This window comes from Hemicordylus capensis, chromosome 6 (assembly GCF_027244095.1).
Source record: "Hemicordylus capensis ecotype Gifberg chromosome 6, rHemCap1.1.pri, whole genome shotgun sequence".
In the NCBI taxonomy this organism is placed as follows: domain Eukaryota; kingdom Metazoa; phylum Chordata; class Lepidosauria; order Squamata; family Cordylidae; genus Hemicordylus; species Hemicordylus capensis.
The window spans coordinates 83,809,048-83,828,805 of NC_069662.1; the positions used below are offsets into that span (position 1 = coordinate 83,809,048).

At 43.0% G+C, this 19,758-nt stretch overlaps 1 protein-coding gene across 7 annotated transcripts in view; it reads left to right on the forward strand.

The window, feature by feature from the left end:
- TPK1 (thiamin pyrophosphokinase 1) overlaps window positions 1–19,758 on the forward strand; it is a 425,007-nt gene that overhangs the window by 182,513 nt on the left and 222,736 nt on the right. For all 7 annotated transcript variants that reach the window (XM_053260531.1, XM_053260529.1, XM_053260530.1 and 4 more), the window contains exon 5: window positions 7,363–7,435. In XM_053260531.1, the coding sequence (XP_053116506.1) occupies window positions 7,363–7,435 (73 nt within the window). The remainder of the gene's footprint in view (window positions 1–7,362; window positions 7,436–19,758) is intronic.

Below are 19,758 nucleotides of genomic sequence, written 5' to 3' on the forward strand. Positions count from 1 at the left end.
AGGGATGCTTGGTCAGGGAAGTGCCCACAGCGGCAAGAGAAGGGGTACCTTGCAGGGAGTCCACCACCGGATTGTGGTGGGTGGGCAGATTGAACACAGGCCGCCTATGTCCTCCCACTGTGCTGGAGTGATATTGGATGGAGTCATGGAATAGAGGCAACTAAGCAATTTGCATTTACCTGCTGCATCTTCTTGTGTATTTGATCTGAAAAGGGAACCAGAATTAACACTTGCCATACCCTGCCAATAAATGCATCAGATATAAGAGACAGTGCCTTTTAAAATGAGTTTAAAAGGACAGCCATAGCCTCTGCAGACCCACCATATACTCTCCACACCCAGTTAAGGCTTTTGGACCCCCCCAAATAACTACAACAAAAGGCTACAGCACCTGGGGCTTTTTAGTTTAGAAAAAAGATGACTGCGGGGAGACATGATAGAGGTCTATAAAGTCATGGATGGTGTAGAGAAAGTGGATAGAGAGAATTTTTTCTCTCATGCACATAACACTAGGACCAGGGGTCACTCCATGAAATTGGCTGCCAAGAAATTTAGGTCCAACAAAAAGAAGTTTTTAGGTCCAACAAACAGAAGTTTTTCACATAACACATAATCAACTTGTGGAATTCTCTACCATAAGATGTAGGGTTGGCTACTAGTTTGGATGACTTTAAGAGGGATTTGGATAACTTCATGGAGGAGAGGACTATCAACGGCTACTAGTCAGAGGGCTGTAGGTCACCTCCAGCCTCAGAGGCAGGATGCCTCTGAGTACCAGTTGCAGGGGAGTAACAGCAGGAGAGAGGGCATGCCCTCAACTCCTGCCTGTAGGCTTCCAGTGGCATCTGGTGGGCCACTGTGTGAAACAGGATGCTGGACTAGATGGGCTTTGGGCCTGATCCAGCAGGGCTGCACTTATGTTCTTATGTTTATATTCTTAACATGAATAAAGACCAAAATTAAAATCACAAAAGAAACATAAATACATTTAATGTTACCAATTAGTTTCCTATTTTTATTCTTATATAATATCAGCTGCTCATACTTTATGTTCCTATTCAGGACAGTGTATTGTCTTACAGAGAATCAAATAGGAAGCCTAAACCCATGCTTACAAACTCCATTGAGGAAAGTCCAGACCCCCAAATCCCTTGCAACCTGTAATCTTTACTATTGTGGCCTGTTATTCCCAGAATATATATAATTCATATTGTGTATTCAGCTACAAATAGTTACTTTTAATTTTGAATTCATGGATGGACCAGTATGGTCTGTGCTGAATGCTTCTCGCAGGCTGCACCCCAGACAAAATTATTGAAAAAGGCTCTGGTGAGGAAAACATTACAGAGCCGGTCTTCTCAGTTACTACAGTCAGCTGTGGGAGCTTTGGAATACATCCCTATCTGCAGTCCAGATACATTATTTATGTTTATTATATGTGTCCTTCGTCCAAAGAACTCAGGGCACCAAATGTTGGTTTCCCCCAGTTTTATGCCCCTGACAACCCTGTGAGGTGGCCTAGGCTGACAGGCAGTGCTTTGGCCAAGGTCTCACAATGATCTTCATGGCTCTTAGGAATGGGAACGAAGGTCTCCCAGGTCTATATCCAATCCTCTGTTCATTACACTATATTGGCTGTATATATGAGTATAGTGTGATGTATATGAACACAGTAATAGTGACATGAATATCACAACTTAGTACAGGTACCAAACCAAGGAAGCTGTGTCAGACTGGTTTGTTTGTAAGTAGAGCCTGCTACTACCAATATGATGAATATTTATTTACCGCTCTTCAACCAAAGTTCTCAAAGCGTTTACATAGAAAAATAAATAATACATAAATAAGATGGTCCCTCCATGCAGAATCTTACATATCGTACTTCCTGCATGCTTCATCCTGTTTCTGCATGCATAATGCAGAATGATACTTCCTGTAGAATGTGCAATGGATCATTCTAAGTGTTAATTGGGGGAGAAATAGATTGCATAAGCCATGCCAGCATACATAAAATTTATACGTTGATATAAAAAGCCAAGTGAGGTGATTAAAGTAAATTAAATACCCCAACACCGCAGCTCTTGTGTTGTTTACAACAAAGATGATATATATTTAGGAGAGATGCCATTTAGGATTTAGAACTAAATAAAATGCCCACAGGTCTCAAAGAGAGTTTGTTTGTTTGCAGCCATTATTAAGCCCAAACATGATGCATCATTAACTTTTAGGAGTACTTATTACTGGCAACAAGAAAGAAGTTAGACGCAAAATAAGAAAACATCAATAAGGTCTCACCAAAAACCTCTCATATGCCAGGATCCAAAGTGTTATGCATCATCTGTTGCAAGTGTAGACAACCTTTGGCACTCCAGGTGCTGTTGAACTACAACTCCCATCATGGAGAGATGATGGGAGTTATAGTTCAACAACAGCTAGAGTGCCAAAGGTTGCCCATCCCTGATCTATTGCAGTAATACACAGGGTTTTGTGCTTCCCCCTACACAGGGGCAAGCCTTTCTGCTCATTGAAACGTGACCCCTGAAGGCAGGAGTATCCTTTGGAATTGTAGTCCACAAGATTTGAATGACTGCAGCTGAAAGGAGAAAAAATCAGCAATCCTTCCCTATGCAAACCTCTACTGTCTGACCCTAAGAACCAACATCACCTTTACAATAGAGCAGTCACTCAACAGTAATACAGTGAGGCTGTTCTCATGCAGAGCTTAACCTGTCATGCCCTGATCGATCGCAGAGAGTGAAGAGGAACCCCAGGGAACACAAAGGCATGCCTGTCTCCTGGGGGAACCCCCCAAGGCATTGTGTGCTGCATTGTGGGATATCTGGAGGCTGGTACACATTGTCCTGGCCTCCAGTCTGCGCTCCCAGCAACATGTCAGTACTTGTCTGGGGGGAAGGTGAGTTCAACCAGCCTTCTCCCCGCCGGCCCGGTCATGTGAATGACTTCACTGTATGTTTCCACTTCCAGCTGTTGGGGCACATAAAGTGGAATATGTCATCATTTCACAGTAGAAAATAGATAAACCAAGTTTCCTTATTCTGTATAGTTCTAATCTATACAGTCATTAGGAGAATGAAAACCAAATCAAATGCACAAATGGGCAGCATTTTATTTGACAGCATAGTTGGACAGGAAGCATGCAACTGATTCCCTTTTTGACATACTGAAAGATAAATAAGCCTTTATAACTTCAGGCTCACAACAGCTCTGTTGGCTCATGGATAAAGTGTACAGGGCCTTTCAGGATTCTGAAGGGAAGGGTAGGTGATTCTTCTGTTTACAGTGCTGCCTTTTGAAAGCTAGCAATGGGTGCCCAACATCATTCTGTCTGTTACTCTATCAATGTATCAGTCAGATCTGTAATCAGTTTCAATGGCAAGAAAAGCTTAATGGCAAAAAAAATACCATTAAATGAAGAATTGAGGCATAATTAGGACAGTTAAAATGCCAAGAAAGCAATGAATTGTGAAAACTGAGCAATTGCTCTCTGTGTGTGGGGAGTGTGTGTGTGTGTTTCTCATTTCCTTGCTGCTGACACTTTGCAATTGTTCTGCTCGTATGCTTTAGGTTTGCTCTTAATGTCAGTGTTGAATTCCCCTGGGACTTTGGAGTGTCAGAACTAAGGCACACTATGCTGAAGTATTATGAGATGGTACGTGCTGGAAAGTATTTTGTTCAGAGGGGGCAGTTCAGATGTAACCCCAAACCATGGTTTGGCCTTGTGGGGCTTTTGCCTTCCCTCCTCCTTGCTTCCTCTTGTATGTAGCAATTAGCAAATTCCCTCTTTATGGCAAATCATGGTTTGCTGTTTTGTCAAATTGCAAACTGTGGTTGCACTTCCCTACAAACTAGGTTCATAAGCCAGCATTTGGATAGACCGACACTTCCCTGGCAAACCATTGCGTGGGACACTCTGAATGTGTCCCAGACTACAGGATGCATAACTCTATACTTACCCTACAGAGGTGTTTGGGAATCAACATTCCTTGTTGGTTCTGACCTTGTTTGTGTGCTTGCAGTGTAAGTTGCTGAGGCAGGCAATTTCACAGAATGTCATGTTGCTGAGTCTCACCTTCTGGCCTCTACAGCGGTACATTACAGGTGCATACATTACATCCCAACCCTCTAATTGCTGTGTCAAGGGGTAACTGCTGCTTTGATCTCCAGGTAGCTGTAAGCTTTCCTGGGAGCAGTGACTAGAGGTAAGTCATTGAAGATTAAAAAAATTCACTAGAGTGTAAATACAACTTCTACTTTAATTCCAAGTGCTCCATAGCAACAAAATAATTTGCTCCAAGGAGAATACTGCAAAACATCTGATAAGCATCATTTTTGCATGTACATCGTGTGGGCTGGTGAAGGGGTCAGGAATCTTACTCTCATTTTGCTTTGTACATTCAATGAAGCTTTCTCTTATATGGATATATGGAACAATTGATCTAGTTTAATGCAGTCCTGGAAACTGCAACATGGACAGCAACCTGATAATTGTTCTACAGTCCTTGCTGCTTGTCTGTGGTAGAGTTAGGAAAGCTGGGCTTGTATGTAACTTGCTTCCTCCTCTAGCCACCACTGATAAATACACAAACACAGCTAAACGCTGTGGATTATAAAAGGGGTGGAAGTAGGGACTTACCTCAGTAATGTAATTAGATTCTGAAGGACTTCTTGGCTGAGGAAACACAGAGGCTGTTCTCATGCGCAGCCTAACCTGGGTCAACGATGCCCAACCCGAGTAGGGATGTGCAAACCGGTTCAAATTTTAACCAGTTCAAAATCGAACCGGGTAAGTTTGATGGTTCGAATTCAAACCAAACCAGCCATCAGGTTTGAGCTGCAGGTTTGAATTCTAAATAAACTGGGGGTGGTTTGATTTGAACCAGTTTGAACCGGTTCAAACTTGCAAAAGTAGGTGTGTTGGTAGCTGGCACCCATGGGTACCTACCACCCAAACCCAAAAGCAATCGGACACTCGTACAATTTTTTATGAATTTTTGAAAATTATTTATTTTTTCTCATAGGGTATAATGGGACTCGAACCAGCCCATTATTCTCTATTGTGGAGCACCCATGGGTGCCAACAACCACCCAAACCCCGAAGCAATTGGACACTCCTATGAATTTTTATGAATATTTGAAATATTTTTAATTAATTTTCTCATAGGGTATAATGGGACCTGAACCAGCCCATTATCCCCTATTGTGGAGTACCTAGGGGCATAAATCTCATATGCTACCAGAGAATCTACACTCAGAGCACCTCAGAAACAACAAAACCCAGTACCCCATGGGCTAGCAACCCATGGGGGTGGTTGGCACCCTCTGTGCACTACACCACCACTTGCTCTGGGCCACCCTAGCACCTCCCAAGTGCAGTTATGCGCTCCTGAAACCTCCATTCTTCCCTATGGAAAAAAACCTTAAAGACACTTGAGGGGTGCTGGGGTGGCCCAGAGCGAGTGGTAGTGTAGTGCACAGAGGGTGCCAACCACTCCCATGGGTTGCTAACCCATAGGGTACTGGGTTTTGTTGTTTCTGAGGTGTTCTGAGTGTAGATTCTCTGGTAGCATATGAGATTTTCAATGACAAACCATGAATCCACTCTCATTTGCTAACCTTAAAGACATGTAAACTTCAAAAATCACTTAAAAACAGCCCTTTGCCCAATTCCTTTCAAATAATTCTGGTAGTTTCCTTGCCCCCCTTGGGCACTACCACCCACCACACTCTGCTCTAGGCCACCCCTTTACCCTTGACATGAAGCTATACATTTGCTGACACCTCCATGCTTCTTTATGGAGAAAAACCTTAAAGACGTGTAAACTTCAAAAATAACTTACAAATCAGGCTTTTACCCAATTCTATAATTCTGATAGCTTCCTTGCCTCACTTGGGAACTACCACCCACCACATTCAGTTCTAGGCCACCCCTTTCCCCCCCGACATGAAGCTATACATTTGCTGTAATCCTCATTATTCCTTATGAGGAATTCAAAAATATTTTTAAAATTCACCAATAATCAGAGGAGTGTCTGATTGCCTTGGGGTTTTGTGGGTGGTAGGCACCCATGGGTGCCTACCACCTACTCCACTTTTGTGCCCCTAGGTGCTCCACAATAGGGGATAATGTGCCCCTACTGGTTCGGGTCCCATTATACTCTATGAGGAAAATGGTTAAAATATTTCAAATATTCATAAAAAATCATAAGGGTTTCTGATTGCTTCAGGTTTTGGGTGGTTGTTGGCACCCATGAGTGCTCCACAATAGGGAATAATGGGCAGGTTCGAGTCCCATTATACCCTATGAGAAAAAATAAAAATAAATTTCAAAAATTCATAAAAAATCGTACGAGTGTCCGATTTCTTTTGGGTTTGGGTGGTAGGTACCCATGGGTGCCAGCTACCACCGCACCCACTTTTGGAGGTTCAAAATGGTTCAAATTCAAACCAAACCAGGGGGGTTCGAGCAAAACCAAAACCGAACCTCCCCCTCCTGGTTTGAACCCTGTTCAAATTCGAATCAAACTGGGCAAACCCGTTTTGTGCATATCCCTAAACCCGGGTTAGGCTGCACGTAAGAACTGCTGGAGATTCCGGTGGCACCTCAGCAGCAAACCCACCAAAGAAGACCACCAGTTAGCCGAGGTTAAGGGTGTGCCCACGCCCTTAACTGCATCTAACTGTTCGTGTATCAGCACCAGCTGCTTCCAGCCAGTGCTGAGACACTGAGGGGCTTCCGGCTAGCACCAGGGAGGATCCCCACAATGCACTGCACACTTGCACTGTCGGATTTCCGGGGGGGCGGGATGACGCATCCTGACTCCCGCAACTCCACACTGACAGAGGCAGCTGTGGAACATCTGGGTGCATGCTCCACATGCCCAGAGGCAGCAGCAGGATCGTCTGCAGGGAAGGTAAGTCCCTGCAGTCCTCCCCGCTACCTGCCCTCAAGCCCTCTCATGGGTTCATGAGAAAGGGCTCACAGGATTCCTAAAACCTGTTGTGAGACAGGCCATCGTCCTCATTCATATACTATTTTCAGGACAAACCTTGGATATGTAAATATGTATGCATGAGTCCTGCTGATTTTGTTCTGGAAACTCCAATCAAATGATTGCATCATTGTAACAGTTTAGTTTATATCCTATGTATCAGTTTCCTAGAAGGTTAAATTGGAGTTTATATCCATTCATCTGATGTTCTTTGGATACAGATGCTGCAGTTTCAGTCCCTTGCATTCTATTTTCTCCCCTCAGAATTCTCTCTCCCTCTCTCACCACTTTTTAAATTCAAAGAATAAGGTATTATCATCAACAAGACAACTAAATACTGTTTCTCTTTCAGCTTTTTGCCTGATTATATCAGTGGGGACTTTGACTCTATTAAGCCTGACATCAAGGAGTATTATAAGAGCCAGGTAAGTTTATTTTTAAAATTTTAACACTTTCCCAGAAAGCAATTTTAACTCTTGCTTAGCTGTTCTGGGTCTGCAGGAAACATAATATTCTACAGCAGTGACTTTCAAATAATGTCCCAAGGAACCCTGGGATCTGCGTTGAGAAATTTGGTAATGGCAGATGAGCTTTCCTGAAAGACAGCTCATCTCCCATTACCAATCTCTGCCATCACTAGACTTCCCCCGCAGGGGTGTGTTGAGTATATTTTGGGCACATGGGTGCTCTCTCACTCACATAAGACAATGATGAGGCCCCACAGGCCTACCACTTATCCATATGAAGTAAGAGCCAGGTTCTGTGTTAGACTCACCGTGTGACAGCATTCCAGCTCTGCCCATTGAGAATTCTGAAGACTCCCCTGCCCACAAGCATGAAAACTAGAGGGGACTTCAAACACACACAGGAAAGAAGTAGCCACTGGCCACTTTGATCCCTCTGTTATTGAGCTCTAAATCTCTTTAATTAACAGCTAATTTATCTGCTCCCACCCCACTTTGCTTCCCTCCAGCAGAAGAGCACCTAGGTAATTTTGGAAACTGGACCAAGAGGCCTTTGGAGCCCAAATCCCACCCCCACCCCCCAACCGGCAAGTTCAGCACCATCCCCCCCCCCACACACACACTGTGACACATGCATTCTTTTTAACATGTGGGTTCTTGAGGGCACAAACAGCAACTGATCTCACAAGAATGTAAGTATATAAAACAGGTATATTTATGCAAATATGCATTAGCAGAAACATTTCAACACGCAACAACATATTCCCATCCCACCTATTTATCCCCCCACTCTTCCCTCTGTCTCTAAAGCAGAGGTCACACTCAGCTGCCTGGTGCAGGTCACAGTCATGCTTGGCCGCCTGGTGGAGCATAGGCCAGTGGCACGGCAACCACATCACCCAGGGCAGATTCAAGAGGATTTCTGGGTCCCCAGGGGGTGTGGAGGCCCTGGGCTTCAGCCTGGAAGTCCAGGGGTAAGAGGCCTCTGCCCCCAACTTTTAACTCTTAGGGGAAATTAGCTTCTAAAGAGAGAGATTAACAGAGATAAAGAATGGATGAAGAAAAGTGGCCAGCATCTGCTCAGTCCTCATGTGTGAGCTTTTTATTCCCTTCAGTTTTCTCTGTCAGTAGGCAAGGGAGCTTTAAGAATTCACAACAGGCAGAAGTGGTTACTCTCACATGGTGGGCTTAACATACTTGAAGACTGCATCTCTGGAGTGCAGCCTGGATTCCTCTGCAAAGTAAAAGAGTTTTATGGCAGTTTCACGGGGGAAGGGACCCCTGAAATTTGGAAGTTTGAAATTAAGTTTGGAACTGAAATGTCTTCAAAGTGAAATTCAAGAGAATTTCAAGGTTCCTCTCAAGGAGAAGCATTGGAGAACTTTCTCAGGTGGTTTTCCCACATCCCTATTTGAAACCTATTATTCTATAGTGATGCACCCTGCTCTGTCTGTGAGCAGCAATCTGGAAATTAGTTGCAGTGAACCCTGCTGCCTATTATGGGAATGCCCTGCTCTAAACCCTTGTCATAAGTAAGGCAAGAACAGCCATGGGGAGGTCTTAGGTTGTTGTTATTTGGAGGTCATGGAACAATCTACCTGCTGAGGTGTGGAAATAAGCATTCTTACTTGCTTTAAGAAAGAATGTAAGGTTAGAATCAATTGTTAGAAATGATAGGGAACTGGAATCCAGGTTGATGTATTTGATTATCGTGAGATGTCATATTGTGTTTCTTTTCTTTTTTTCTTTTTCTCTGTTCTGTGTTGGGTGTTTTTTAAATATTGCTTTAAATAAATAATTTTTTAAAAAAGAAAAGAAAGAAAGTTAGGTTTTTACCCATTTCAGCAAGCCTCTCAAAGTCTCTGAAACTACTTCTGGTTGCTTTTACTGGTTTCATATTTCTGCCATAATGTTCACAACTCACTTTTGCCATTAATTTTTGTTGTACAGTATTATCATTATTATTTTTATATTTGGAGCTGCTTTGAATCCCATGAATGTAGCAGGATATACACTTATAGGTTAAATAATTACTGCCCATTTTCTATAGTAATATGAGCTATGGCTTTGTCTTTGCCTGGGCTCAGTGGGGCAAGGGAGATGGAGCAAGACAGTTGCTGGAACCAAGAGCACAATGAGGGAGCTTTTGAACCATCAGGGTCAGGCTTTGAATCCTGGAGCTAGGAATACTGGCCCTTCCGGGGACTCAACCAGCCCGATGCAAGTACCTGAGCTAGTCTTCACTTCCTGCTGACTAAGCACTTTGGGATGGAGACCTCAAGCAGCCAGTTCTTCAACTCCAGTGCTGGTGCTCAGCCCTGGTCTGGTATCACCTCTGCTCTTGGGGTCCAGAGGCCGATGGAAGGGCATTCTGGGGACGGGACAGGAGTCTTGCTGTGAGACACTGGATACTCTAAGGGAGTGACTGCAGGAGGGTAACAAGCTCCAGCTGCTCAGGGTCCTCTGGATTCAGGGGGCTTTCAATGGGGCTGGAAGTTTTAGTTGGACTTTATGCCTCCTCCTTCTCCTCTGTTGGGGAGACTCCTCAGAGTTGGAGTCTGGATGGGTCCTTAAAGGCTTTTAATCTTCTGAAGAAGATTAAAATCTTGGGCACAAATGCTGTTAAAGCCTCAAACCCAGAACAATTGAATGGTCACATAAAAGTGTCCACTCCACTGAAGTGAATAGGGAACATCTTATCATGCACAGAAGTTCTAGTATGTATCCGAGCTCCTGAATATACAGTGAGCCAAGGGATTGGGCAAATCGTTTCATGCAGAACTTTGTTTTTTGTCACTCTAGGCCAGGGCTGTTCAACTTCGGCCCTCCTGCAGATGTTGGCCTACAATTCCCATAATCCCAGGCTATTGGCCACTGTGGCTGGGGATCATGGGAGTTGTAGTTCAAAAACAGGTGGGGGGGCCTAAGTTGAGCAGGCCTGCTCTAGGCAAATATGTTCACTATACCAAGCGATAAATGTGTCGTTTACCTATTAGCCTATCTCTAAGTTGAAGGCTATGCCACCAAGTGGCGCAGCGGGGAAGTAACTTGCCTAGGGAGCAAGAGGTTGCAGGTTCAAATGTGGGAAACACCAATATCAGGAAGCAGCACTGTAGGAAGATGCTGAAAGGCATCATCTCATACTGCGCGGGAGATGGCAATGGTAAACCCCTCCTGTACTCTACCAAAGAAAATCACATGGCTCTTTGGTCTCCAGGAGTTGACACCAATTTAATGGCACAACTTTACCTTTACCTTTAAGTTGAAGGCTATTATTTTATTTATTTATTTATTTATTATTGTTGCATTTATATACCGCCTTTCGTTAAAAGACAACCCCAAGGCAGTTTACAAAAGTTAAACATACAATAAAAAGACAATAAAAACATGAAGCTAAAAATATATAAAAATATATAAAATACAGGCATAAAAACAATACAACAGGTAAAAACACAGAGAAGCAGCAGTAAAAACGATTATGTAAAAGCCTGGGTAAAAAGCCAAGTTTTAACAAGCTTTCTAAAAGCCGTGATGGAGTCCGAGGAGCGAATGGCCACTGGGAGAGCATTATGTAGTGGTAAGTGAGAATCTACCTGTGGATATCCAGAGCTAATGACAAGTATAATATGGGACAGATAGCAGCTTTCACGTAGTAACTACTGTAGGATAAGGACCCCCAAAACATTTACACACAAGCCCCCTTAGCACGTATCTCCTCTTAGGGTCTATTCTAGATAGCAATTTATTCCAACACAAGCACAAATTGTAATGAGAGATTGTCTGGGGCATTCAAATAACATTTAAACGAGTCACATAATGTTTAGCGCCATCTGCTGGACGTCTGTTGACCATCTCCCCCCAAAACCTCTTTCAAGTCAGAATACAAGCAGTATTTACTGTAAATGGGATGGGGTTTTTACAGATTGGCAGCAGATGGCCTACAGATGATTCTAAGAAATTACTCAGCTTGTTTAAATATAATTTGGATGCCCCAGAAAATATCTTGTTGCAATTTGTGTTCATGGTGGAATAAATTGCCATCCAGATAGACCCTTAAACAGCCTTACAAATAGGAGATAAATTGTATTAAAATTGTTCCTTGAAGATTCCAGTTGAGGCCTCAGGTGGGGGTTTGCACAACTCCCTGGCTGACGGGCCAGACTAAATTACTCATGAGTAGTCCAATTGAAGTAAATAGGACAAATTAAGCATAACTAACTTGTCTCATTAATTTCAGTGGGTCTGTTCATGAGTAATTTAGTCTGGATGTCAGACCTTGGAATTAAATAACTTATGTTCAGTGAGGAAGGACCTAGCCTATGCTCCCTGATAGTGCTAGTTCTCTTTGTGTCAGTTTTTTGTCTTTGTTGTTTTTTTGTGAGGAAACCTCACGATGATTATCAATGTCTAAAGCTGCAACGTCCAAGAATTGGTTTAGTTTAGTTTAGTTTAATATTTATATCCTACTTTTCCTTCTATAAGAAATTCAACGCTTTCCTTTCCCACACAGGTTTTCAGTTGTTTTATCTGCTAAATTATGCTTTGGTTTTATTTGTTTTTGCTTGCCTTTTTTGGCTGTTGTGTTTAGTGTAGACTATATTTGTATTTTAATGGGGGGTTTGTATGTGTTTATATTGTCAGGTGCTTTGGGCTACAATTTACAGGAAAGGTGGGATATAAATCCATAAATAAACATAGCAGCTAACAAAAAAAGTACAATAATATTACAAGTTGTTCTAGTAAGAACTAATCAGCCTACTTTCTTTTCACTGTCTCTACATCTGGACTAAATTTGGTGCAAATCAAGGTCCACAAGTTAGATCTCTTGAGCCGTAAATGTTCATGTGTCTACTATCTTGGATCGGGGTGGATGTCATCATTACAAACTGCACCATTGCGTTATCCCTGTGTGTCATTCACTACAGCTGTTCCAAATTTGATTCAAATCAGCTAGACTATCCTCAAGTTAGTGCACTTGTGCCTCAAAAGTTTGTGCATCCACCATCTTGGATTGGGGTGGGTAACATCGTCACAATCATTGCCGTTGAGGTGCCCCATGTGTCCCTACAGCTGCAGCAAATTTGGTTCAGATTGGTTAAATGGTCCACAAGTTAGCCCACTTGTGCCTCAAAAGTGTATGTGTCCGCCATCTTGAATCGGTGTGGATGACATCATCACGAGCTATGCCATTGAGGTTTACGTGTGTGTCACTCACTGCAACTGTACCCAATTTGGTTCAAATAGCTTAGGCACTCCACAAATTAGCCTGATTGCACCTCAGATGTTCATGAAGCCGCCATCTTGAATCGGAGTGAATGACATCATCACACACCATGCCATTTGGACATCCCTGTGTGTCCCTACAGCTGCAGCATATTTGGTTCAAATTAGTTAGGCGGTTCACAAGTTAGCCCACTTGCGCCTCAAAGGTTTATGGGTCTGCCATCTTGGATTGGGGTGGATGACATCATCACAAACCATGCCATTGAGGTGTCCCTATGTGTCACTACAATTTTTATTTATTTTATTTTATTAGAAACATTTAATATACCCCACTCCGAAGACTCTGGGTGGTGTTCAAAAACTTACAGAGCAAGACAGCATTAAAATTATATCCTAAATTAAAAACTAAAGTAACTAACAAGAAGAAAAAACCAAATAGGTAAACTATAGGGTAAAAGCCTGGCGAAAAAGAAAAGTCTTCAATAGAGATTTAAAAATCAATAAGGAAGGAGCTAAATGAATCTGAAGGGGAATGGAGTTCCAGAGAAGTCTGGCAGCAACCGAAAAGGCCCTTTCATGGGTCCTAGCGCCCTGAACCTCTCGGAAATCAGGGACCGACAAAAGGGCCATCTGAGAACATCTGACCGGATGGGATGTAACTGGATAGGAGAGGCGGGTCTGTAGGTAGACAGGCGCCAAACCCCCCAAGGCTTTGAAGGTCAAAACCAGGACCTTAAATTGAACTCTGTAGTGAATAGGCAACCAGTGCAATGACTGCAGGAGAGGTGTTACCCTGTCATATTTTCTGGCACCCATGAGTAGGCGAGCTGCTGCATTCTGAACCTGTTGTGCCTTTTCGATTATCCTCAGAGGTAACGCTAGATAGAGAGCGATTGTACCCGATTTGGTTCATATTGGTCCAGGCGTTGCGAAGTTGATGGTGGTGGTGGTGCAGCATGGACACACACACATAAGCCTACTGGAAAGTAGGCTAAAAACAATAATCCAGCAAATATGTATAATCTATTAATAACAAATCAATTCAACACCTAACATTTATAATTAATTAATTAATAACCTTCAGTATATATCATGAAATTATAACTGTTATTTTGAGATAATTTTGTTATCCCATCCACATACACAATCAGAAAGCAGTGACAATATTCTTAACTGAGAAAAAGCTATTCATTAAACATTAAGATTACTGGTAGAAAGAGTACTGATGTCTTGAACCCAAAGTATTCTGTTACATAGGCGGAACTGGGGGGGGGGCAGGCAGGGCACGTGCCCTAGGCGCCACTGAGGTGGGGGCGCAATGCCAGTTCCTGCCACCCCCACCCCATTGCCCACCTGCCGTGCCCCAGGGCCCCTCAGCCACTTGCCTCCAGCTCCGGCTGATCGGCAAGGCCTAGGATCGGCAAGGCCTGCAAACTGCAGAGCTCTTCTCTCTCAGCTGATCGGCGGGTGGGCGGGGCTTCCAGAGAGGTCTCCATGTAGTCCTCCCTGAAGCCTGTACTCGGCAGGCCAAGCAAGCCAGGATGGAGGAAGCAGGCAGAGTTCTCTGCAGCAGCAGCAGCAGCAGACCCTCTGCCCAGACCATCCAGCACAGCTTTTGCCAGGTAGGCTGTGAATTCCTTTTTGTGGTCCCCCCACCCCTATAGGAATCTGCTTGCCATAGGGCTTTGATATGGGGGGTGGGGCAAGACTGAGAAGTCTCTGAATATTTAATTTAAAACAGACTGAAAAATGTGCTGGCTTTAAAAACAAAAACTATCTGAAAAGGCCTATAAGTGGCTTGTTTCAGGGCAGAAAATTACAAAAACTTCTGGAACAAGTATATTTTATTTATTTTCATTCATTCATTCATAAATGCACTTGTGTTCAAGTTGTTTTGCAACCCAGAAGGTCTGAGTGAGAACTGTGAAGCATGTGTTGTGCTTTTATTTTATTTTATTTTATTTTATTTTATTTTTCTTGTGTGTGAACTGCTCCCCAATAACTTGCAGGGACTTCAGGGTAAATCTGGCCAACATGTGAATTCAGCACCTCCATTCCAGAGGAGATGTGTGTTAAAGGGCTTTAAAAGCCTCGTGTGAAAAACCTCCTGCAATCAAACTTTACTGAATTTGTTCAGAATTCTGAGAAAACAAACATAGGCTCACCCTGCACGGTTGAAAGTCTCCTTTGCTAATCTGCAGCGAGGGGACCATTTTAATAATTAGCATTGCTAGTGTGTTCTAGGCATTAAAAGTAGCACAAATGTATAGTACTCAATGTATATCACTATATACTGTGAAGTGTGCATGTGTGTATTCAGTGAAATGTATTTCCAGGCAGCATACTTATTTTGAAATATCAGACTTCAGTCCTTGGGGGCCTGGGGTGTGTGGAGGCCCTGGACTTTGAGGGGCTGGGGACCCATTTTAAAATCTCATCTTGGCCCATTCCAACCTTGCTGTGCCCCTGGCGGTCACTACACATGGGTTTCTGCACAACACCTGCACAGAAGAAACGTCCATGTAGAAAATGTGTCTCTTGTAAATTGACCCTGAATTTTCCATCCATGACTGGGATATCTGAGAGTTAGAGTCAATAATAAAAGAACAGCACACTGCTTGTGACAGGAAGGGGCAAATTACAATGATTTCTTAGTCTGGCAGGGGCTGGTTTTGGCCCTGGCAGAACTTGGCTGTCTGCTTCTGTTGTAAATTCCTCTGTCTAGTGTGGCAAACTAATGTATCCTCCTCCCTCTTGGTGTCAAAGTAAGCACTAGTGTGGTGAATGCACATATACCCCATCATGAGCCAACAGTCATCCTAAGACAAAGGCTAACAGGAATCATTCACTGGTTTATAGACACACACACCACCACCACCTTCTTCTTCCCCTGTTTTGCTAGTGGCTATTTGGGCAGGTGATCCTCTAGGACAAAGTCGTGTTTTTTAAAGAATGAGATGAGACAGAGAAAATGACACTTGGAATCCTCGCATAACTCCTGACTGTTGTTCTAAGTCTTTTACAGAGATGGCTCATGTTTTCAGGTTTTGATCAACAACCATGTCTAGATGGTACAGTGTTTCTTTTAACAAGGATTTCCAGATATTGTTGACTACAAGTCCCATCATTCCTGTTTGGACAGGGGCGCAATTTCACTGCTTGCCCTATTTTCCGTAGTTACGCCTCTGTTCTGTTAAAACAATTGTGAGGAAAACTGTTTTCAGATATTTCAGAACTTGGAATAACCATCTGCTAAGTCTTCAGTTCAAAGTGGTACAGAAGCAAAAAAACAAAACAAAAATAATTCAGAAAACATTTCTTAACTTTTTCCCTTAACATATTTCTCACACAGCAGCATTGATGTGATGTGCTGTACAGAAGCAAATCACTGACAAAGTTGACACAGATCACTTCCAAGAGAAAGAGAAGTAGCTGAAATTCCCCACACACACTAACACTAGTGCAGCATTAGTTTGGAACTCTTCAGAAGCACTGGTGCTACACCAGTGCTTTGTTTGTTAGGATGTTCGCCCGTGGTTATGAACACTGCATTACTGCTTTCAGAGACTGACTAATTTTAGAATGTGTATGTGCTAGTTTAAAGAAGAAGAAAACCAGTAACCATCCTACCCAATTTGATTTATTTTAGAAAGGGGTTTTCAGTGCTTCTCCAGCTAAAATCTCATGCTTTAATACAAGCTGGTTGAATTTGGAAATGGTAGAATTGTTTATTGATGTTAAGTTTTATAAATTATGTTACCCATCCTTGAAAAAGCAGGAATGATCAAGAAATAATTGAAACGGATGGATTAAAGCAGATCATAATAAAAATGACTTTCTTAATGTCTGTGAAACTAAATATACAGGTGGTCCTCGTTATATGTGGGGGTTCCGTTTTCTCCTATAGGCATGAATACGGAAACTGCAAATGGCAAAACTTTGAGTCAATGGGGACTGAGGGGGTGGGATGGTTAGGTTCCTTCAGCTTTAAAAGGGTTTTTAAAAGGCAGAAATAAAGGGAATAAAGCATAGTGCCTTGCTCTCCAGGCCTCCAGCTCTCCAGAAAGGCCCCACCAAACCCACAAATCTTCCAGATTTTTAAGAACTCTTTCAAAAATTCTTGGGAATATTTTTTGAAGAGCCACAAAATGGCTCCATGCTGTAAAATGGTGGCCAGAAATGACATTGGACGTCATTTCCAGCCACCCAGGAACCATGGATAGGCAAATTCTGCCTATTTTTTTTAAAACTGCGGTTAAAGAAACTCGGTCCCTATGAACCCACCGCAAATACACAAAACTAGTTTTTAACCACAGTTAAAGAAACTGGGTCCTAGGGATGTGCATGGAACTGGGCGGGGGTGGTTCAAAGGCGGGGGGCTGCTGCTTTAAGGGCAGAGAGTGTGCACTCACCCCTCCCGATGCTCTTCCCCCACTGGCGCTCCGGTTTTATTAAGTCCCTTGGGGCGGCAGTGTACCTCCCTGCCGCCCCATTGCCCCTGTTTACTGGAACATTCTTGAAGTAGCTGGCGCATCGGCTACTTCCACATAGTTCCAGTAAACAGGGGCAATGGGGCGGCAGGGAGGTATGCTGCCGCTCTGAGGGACTTTAGAAAACCGGAGCACCAGCAGGGGAAGAGCGGCAGGAGGGGTAAGTGCACCCTCCCCCGCCCTTAAAGAGCCTCCGAACCAGTTCCGTGCACATCCCTACTGGGTCCCTATGACCCAACTGCAGATACACGAAACCGTGAATAATGAGGGGCACCTGTATATATGTATTTCATGCATGAGAGCTCAGTTCAAGTTGATTTGTACACTTGCACTTAGTTGAGTCATGAAATGCCTCCTTAAGGCCTCACATACAGACTGCAATAAATATATCACTTTAATACTGTTTCAGTGCAGGACCCTACTGGTTAAGCTGAGTTAGCTGAGCAACAATGTTGGAGCTGTACATATGGAGTTAATTACTTTCAGTTGGCAAGTAACTGTCTTAAAAAGAAGACAGCCTCCTGCTAGCTAAGAGGAAAGAGTTCTGAAGACTACATATGCAATTAATTATTGTGGTATATAAAGTACACCATTTTGCAAGCCATCAAATCAAGGATAAAACATAGTTAAAAGACTTCATGCTCTCCTTATGCTAGTTTCATACTGTGATAATCCTGCTGATTTAAATCCCTCGCACATGTTATGGTTTTTAACAGCTATGGGTGTAAACTTGGATTTTTATTTTTTTTTTGTCTTCGCTTTTGTTGTTGGTTATTTAAAATATTTATATTCTGCCTTTCTTGAAAAGAACTGAGCCACTGGGAAAAACCAACGCTCTATCACCAGCAACAGAGAACTGAACCACTCCCTAAACATGAAAGAAATTTAGAACCACAATTGTGGGGGGTGATGGGCCAAACTGAAAAGCAATCACATTCGCAGATCTTTGCTATCTGTGGCAGATATGATTGACCACATGGCCAATCATATCAAATCTTCGGATTTGAACTAGTGTGATAAGCTTCTTGATTAGGATGCCTTTTGAGTAGCTACATCTTGTGCTGGTTCCTTATGTTAAGTTAACTACTCCTTGCTCAGGTAATTGTGTATGAAAGGTCTGCACTAGCAACTATCCTGCAATAAACTGTTTGATGTGGAAGAATTTTTGAACTCTTTGTACTCTAATGTAACGTGGGTTGGGAGAAGAGTTCACTGGTTTGAATCACACCTCACTGTGAGTTCATTAGATAGCCTTAGAGTAACCACTCCTGTTCAACCTTACAGCTGTAATATGGGGATAATAATACTGTCCTACCATGCAGGGTTGTCAGGATTGTGTTTGTGAAGTACTCTAAATACTCAGAAAGCACTATATAAATGCTAAATTGTGTTTTTATTATAGCGAAGAGTAGCAGCTTAAATCAAGGGGCTGTTCTCATGTGCAGCCTAACCTAGGCTAGAGACGCCCAGCCTGGGCGTGAACTATGCCCAGTTCTGTACGTGAGAATTGCCAGGATTGGTCCCAGTCCCGGCAAGCCAGAACCACCTAGCCTGGATCTTTAGCCCGACTGATAGCTGAGGTTAAGGGAGCAAGCTCCTTTCACCCAGGCTTGCTGCTTGTGTGTTTCCACTGCTCGTTTTCAGGCTTGCTGCTCATGTGTTTCCACTGCTTGCAGCCTGGCAGCACACAGAGACAGCCACCTAGAGTGCCTGTCTCTTGGGGGTGTCATGCAGTGTAGTGTGGGACTCCCAGAGGACAGGATGTGTTGTCCCGGCCTCCGGAGCTGCGTGCAGCACCAAGCGGCTCTGCTTATCTGGGAGCACCGTTAGCGCTTCCAAAACAAGAACTCGCTCGTCTGAGGAGAAGGTGAGTTTACCCAGTGAAGATTCACTCAAAGAACTTTATCTGATACCTCTTTGAGAAGGACATATTCATATGGGTCTGTATTTGACTTATGCAGCTTTACAAGAATGTATATAGCAATTTTGTTATCTTGACATTATTAAATGTTCACATGCTAATTTATCTATTAAGTTATATTGGGCATTTTAATAATTTTTAGAGTTCTTTGTTTCAGCTGATGATTGGGGTTGATCAGTGCCAGAAGAAGCAACGTTGATGATTAAATCAGTTGGAGAAATAGTGACTACCATGGAGGCAAAGATGCTACAGTAAAAATATAGCTTCTTTAAGAATGAGAACAGTTAAACATGCTCATAATATTCAGTTCTGAACATTTACATGCAGCCTCTTGTTTGCTTACAATCACATACCGTAGAAGCCTCAGAAGCGAAGGGCCTCAGGTTCCTCGGTGGTCAGTAACAATGCCTCCTGGAAAGTTAAGTGTGAGTAGAACTACAAAGGGAGCTATTTACCACCCAGAAAAGTGTATTTATAAAAACATGGTCACTGCTTGAAAAATGCAATATGTCAAAGATTCCTTAAGTTGGCATACAGTCTCAAGAGAATAACGACAAGTTACATCGGACCCATCGTTTCATTATTAGATATATTGACACTGCAGGTAGCATTGTGGTTACTCTTCCCCTGTATTCAAAAGATACACACTG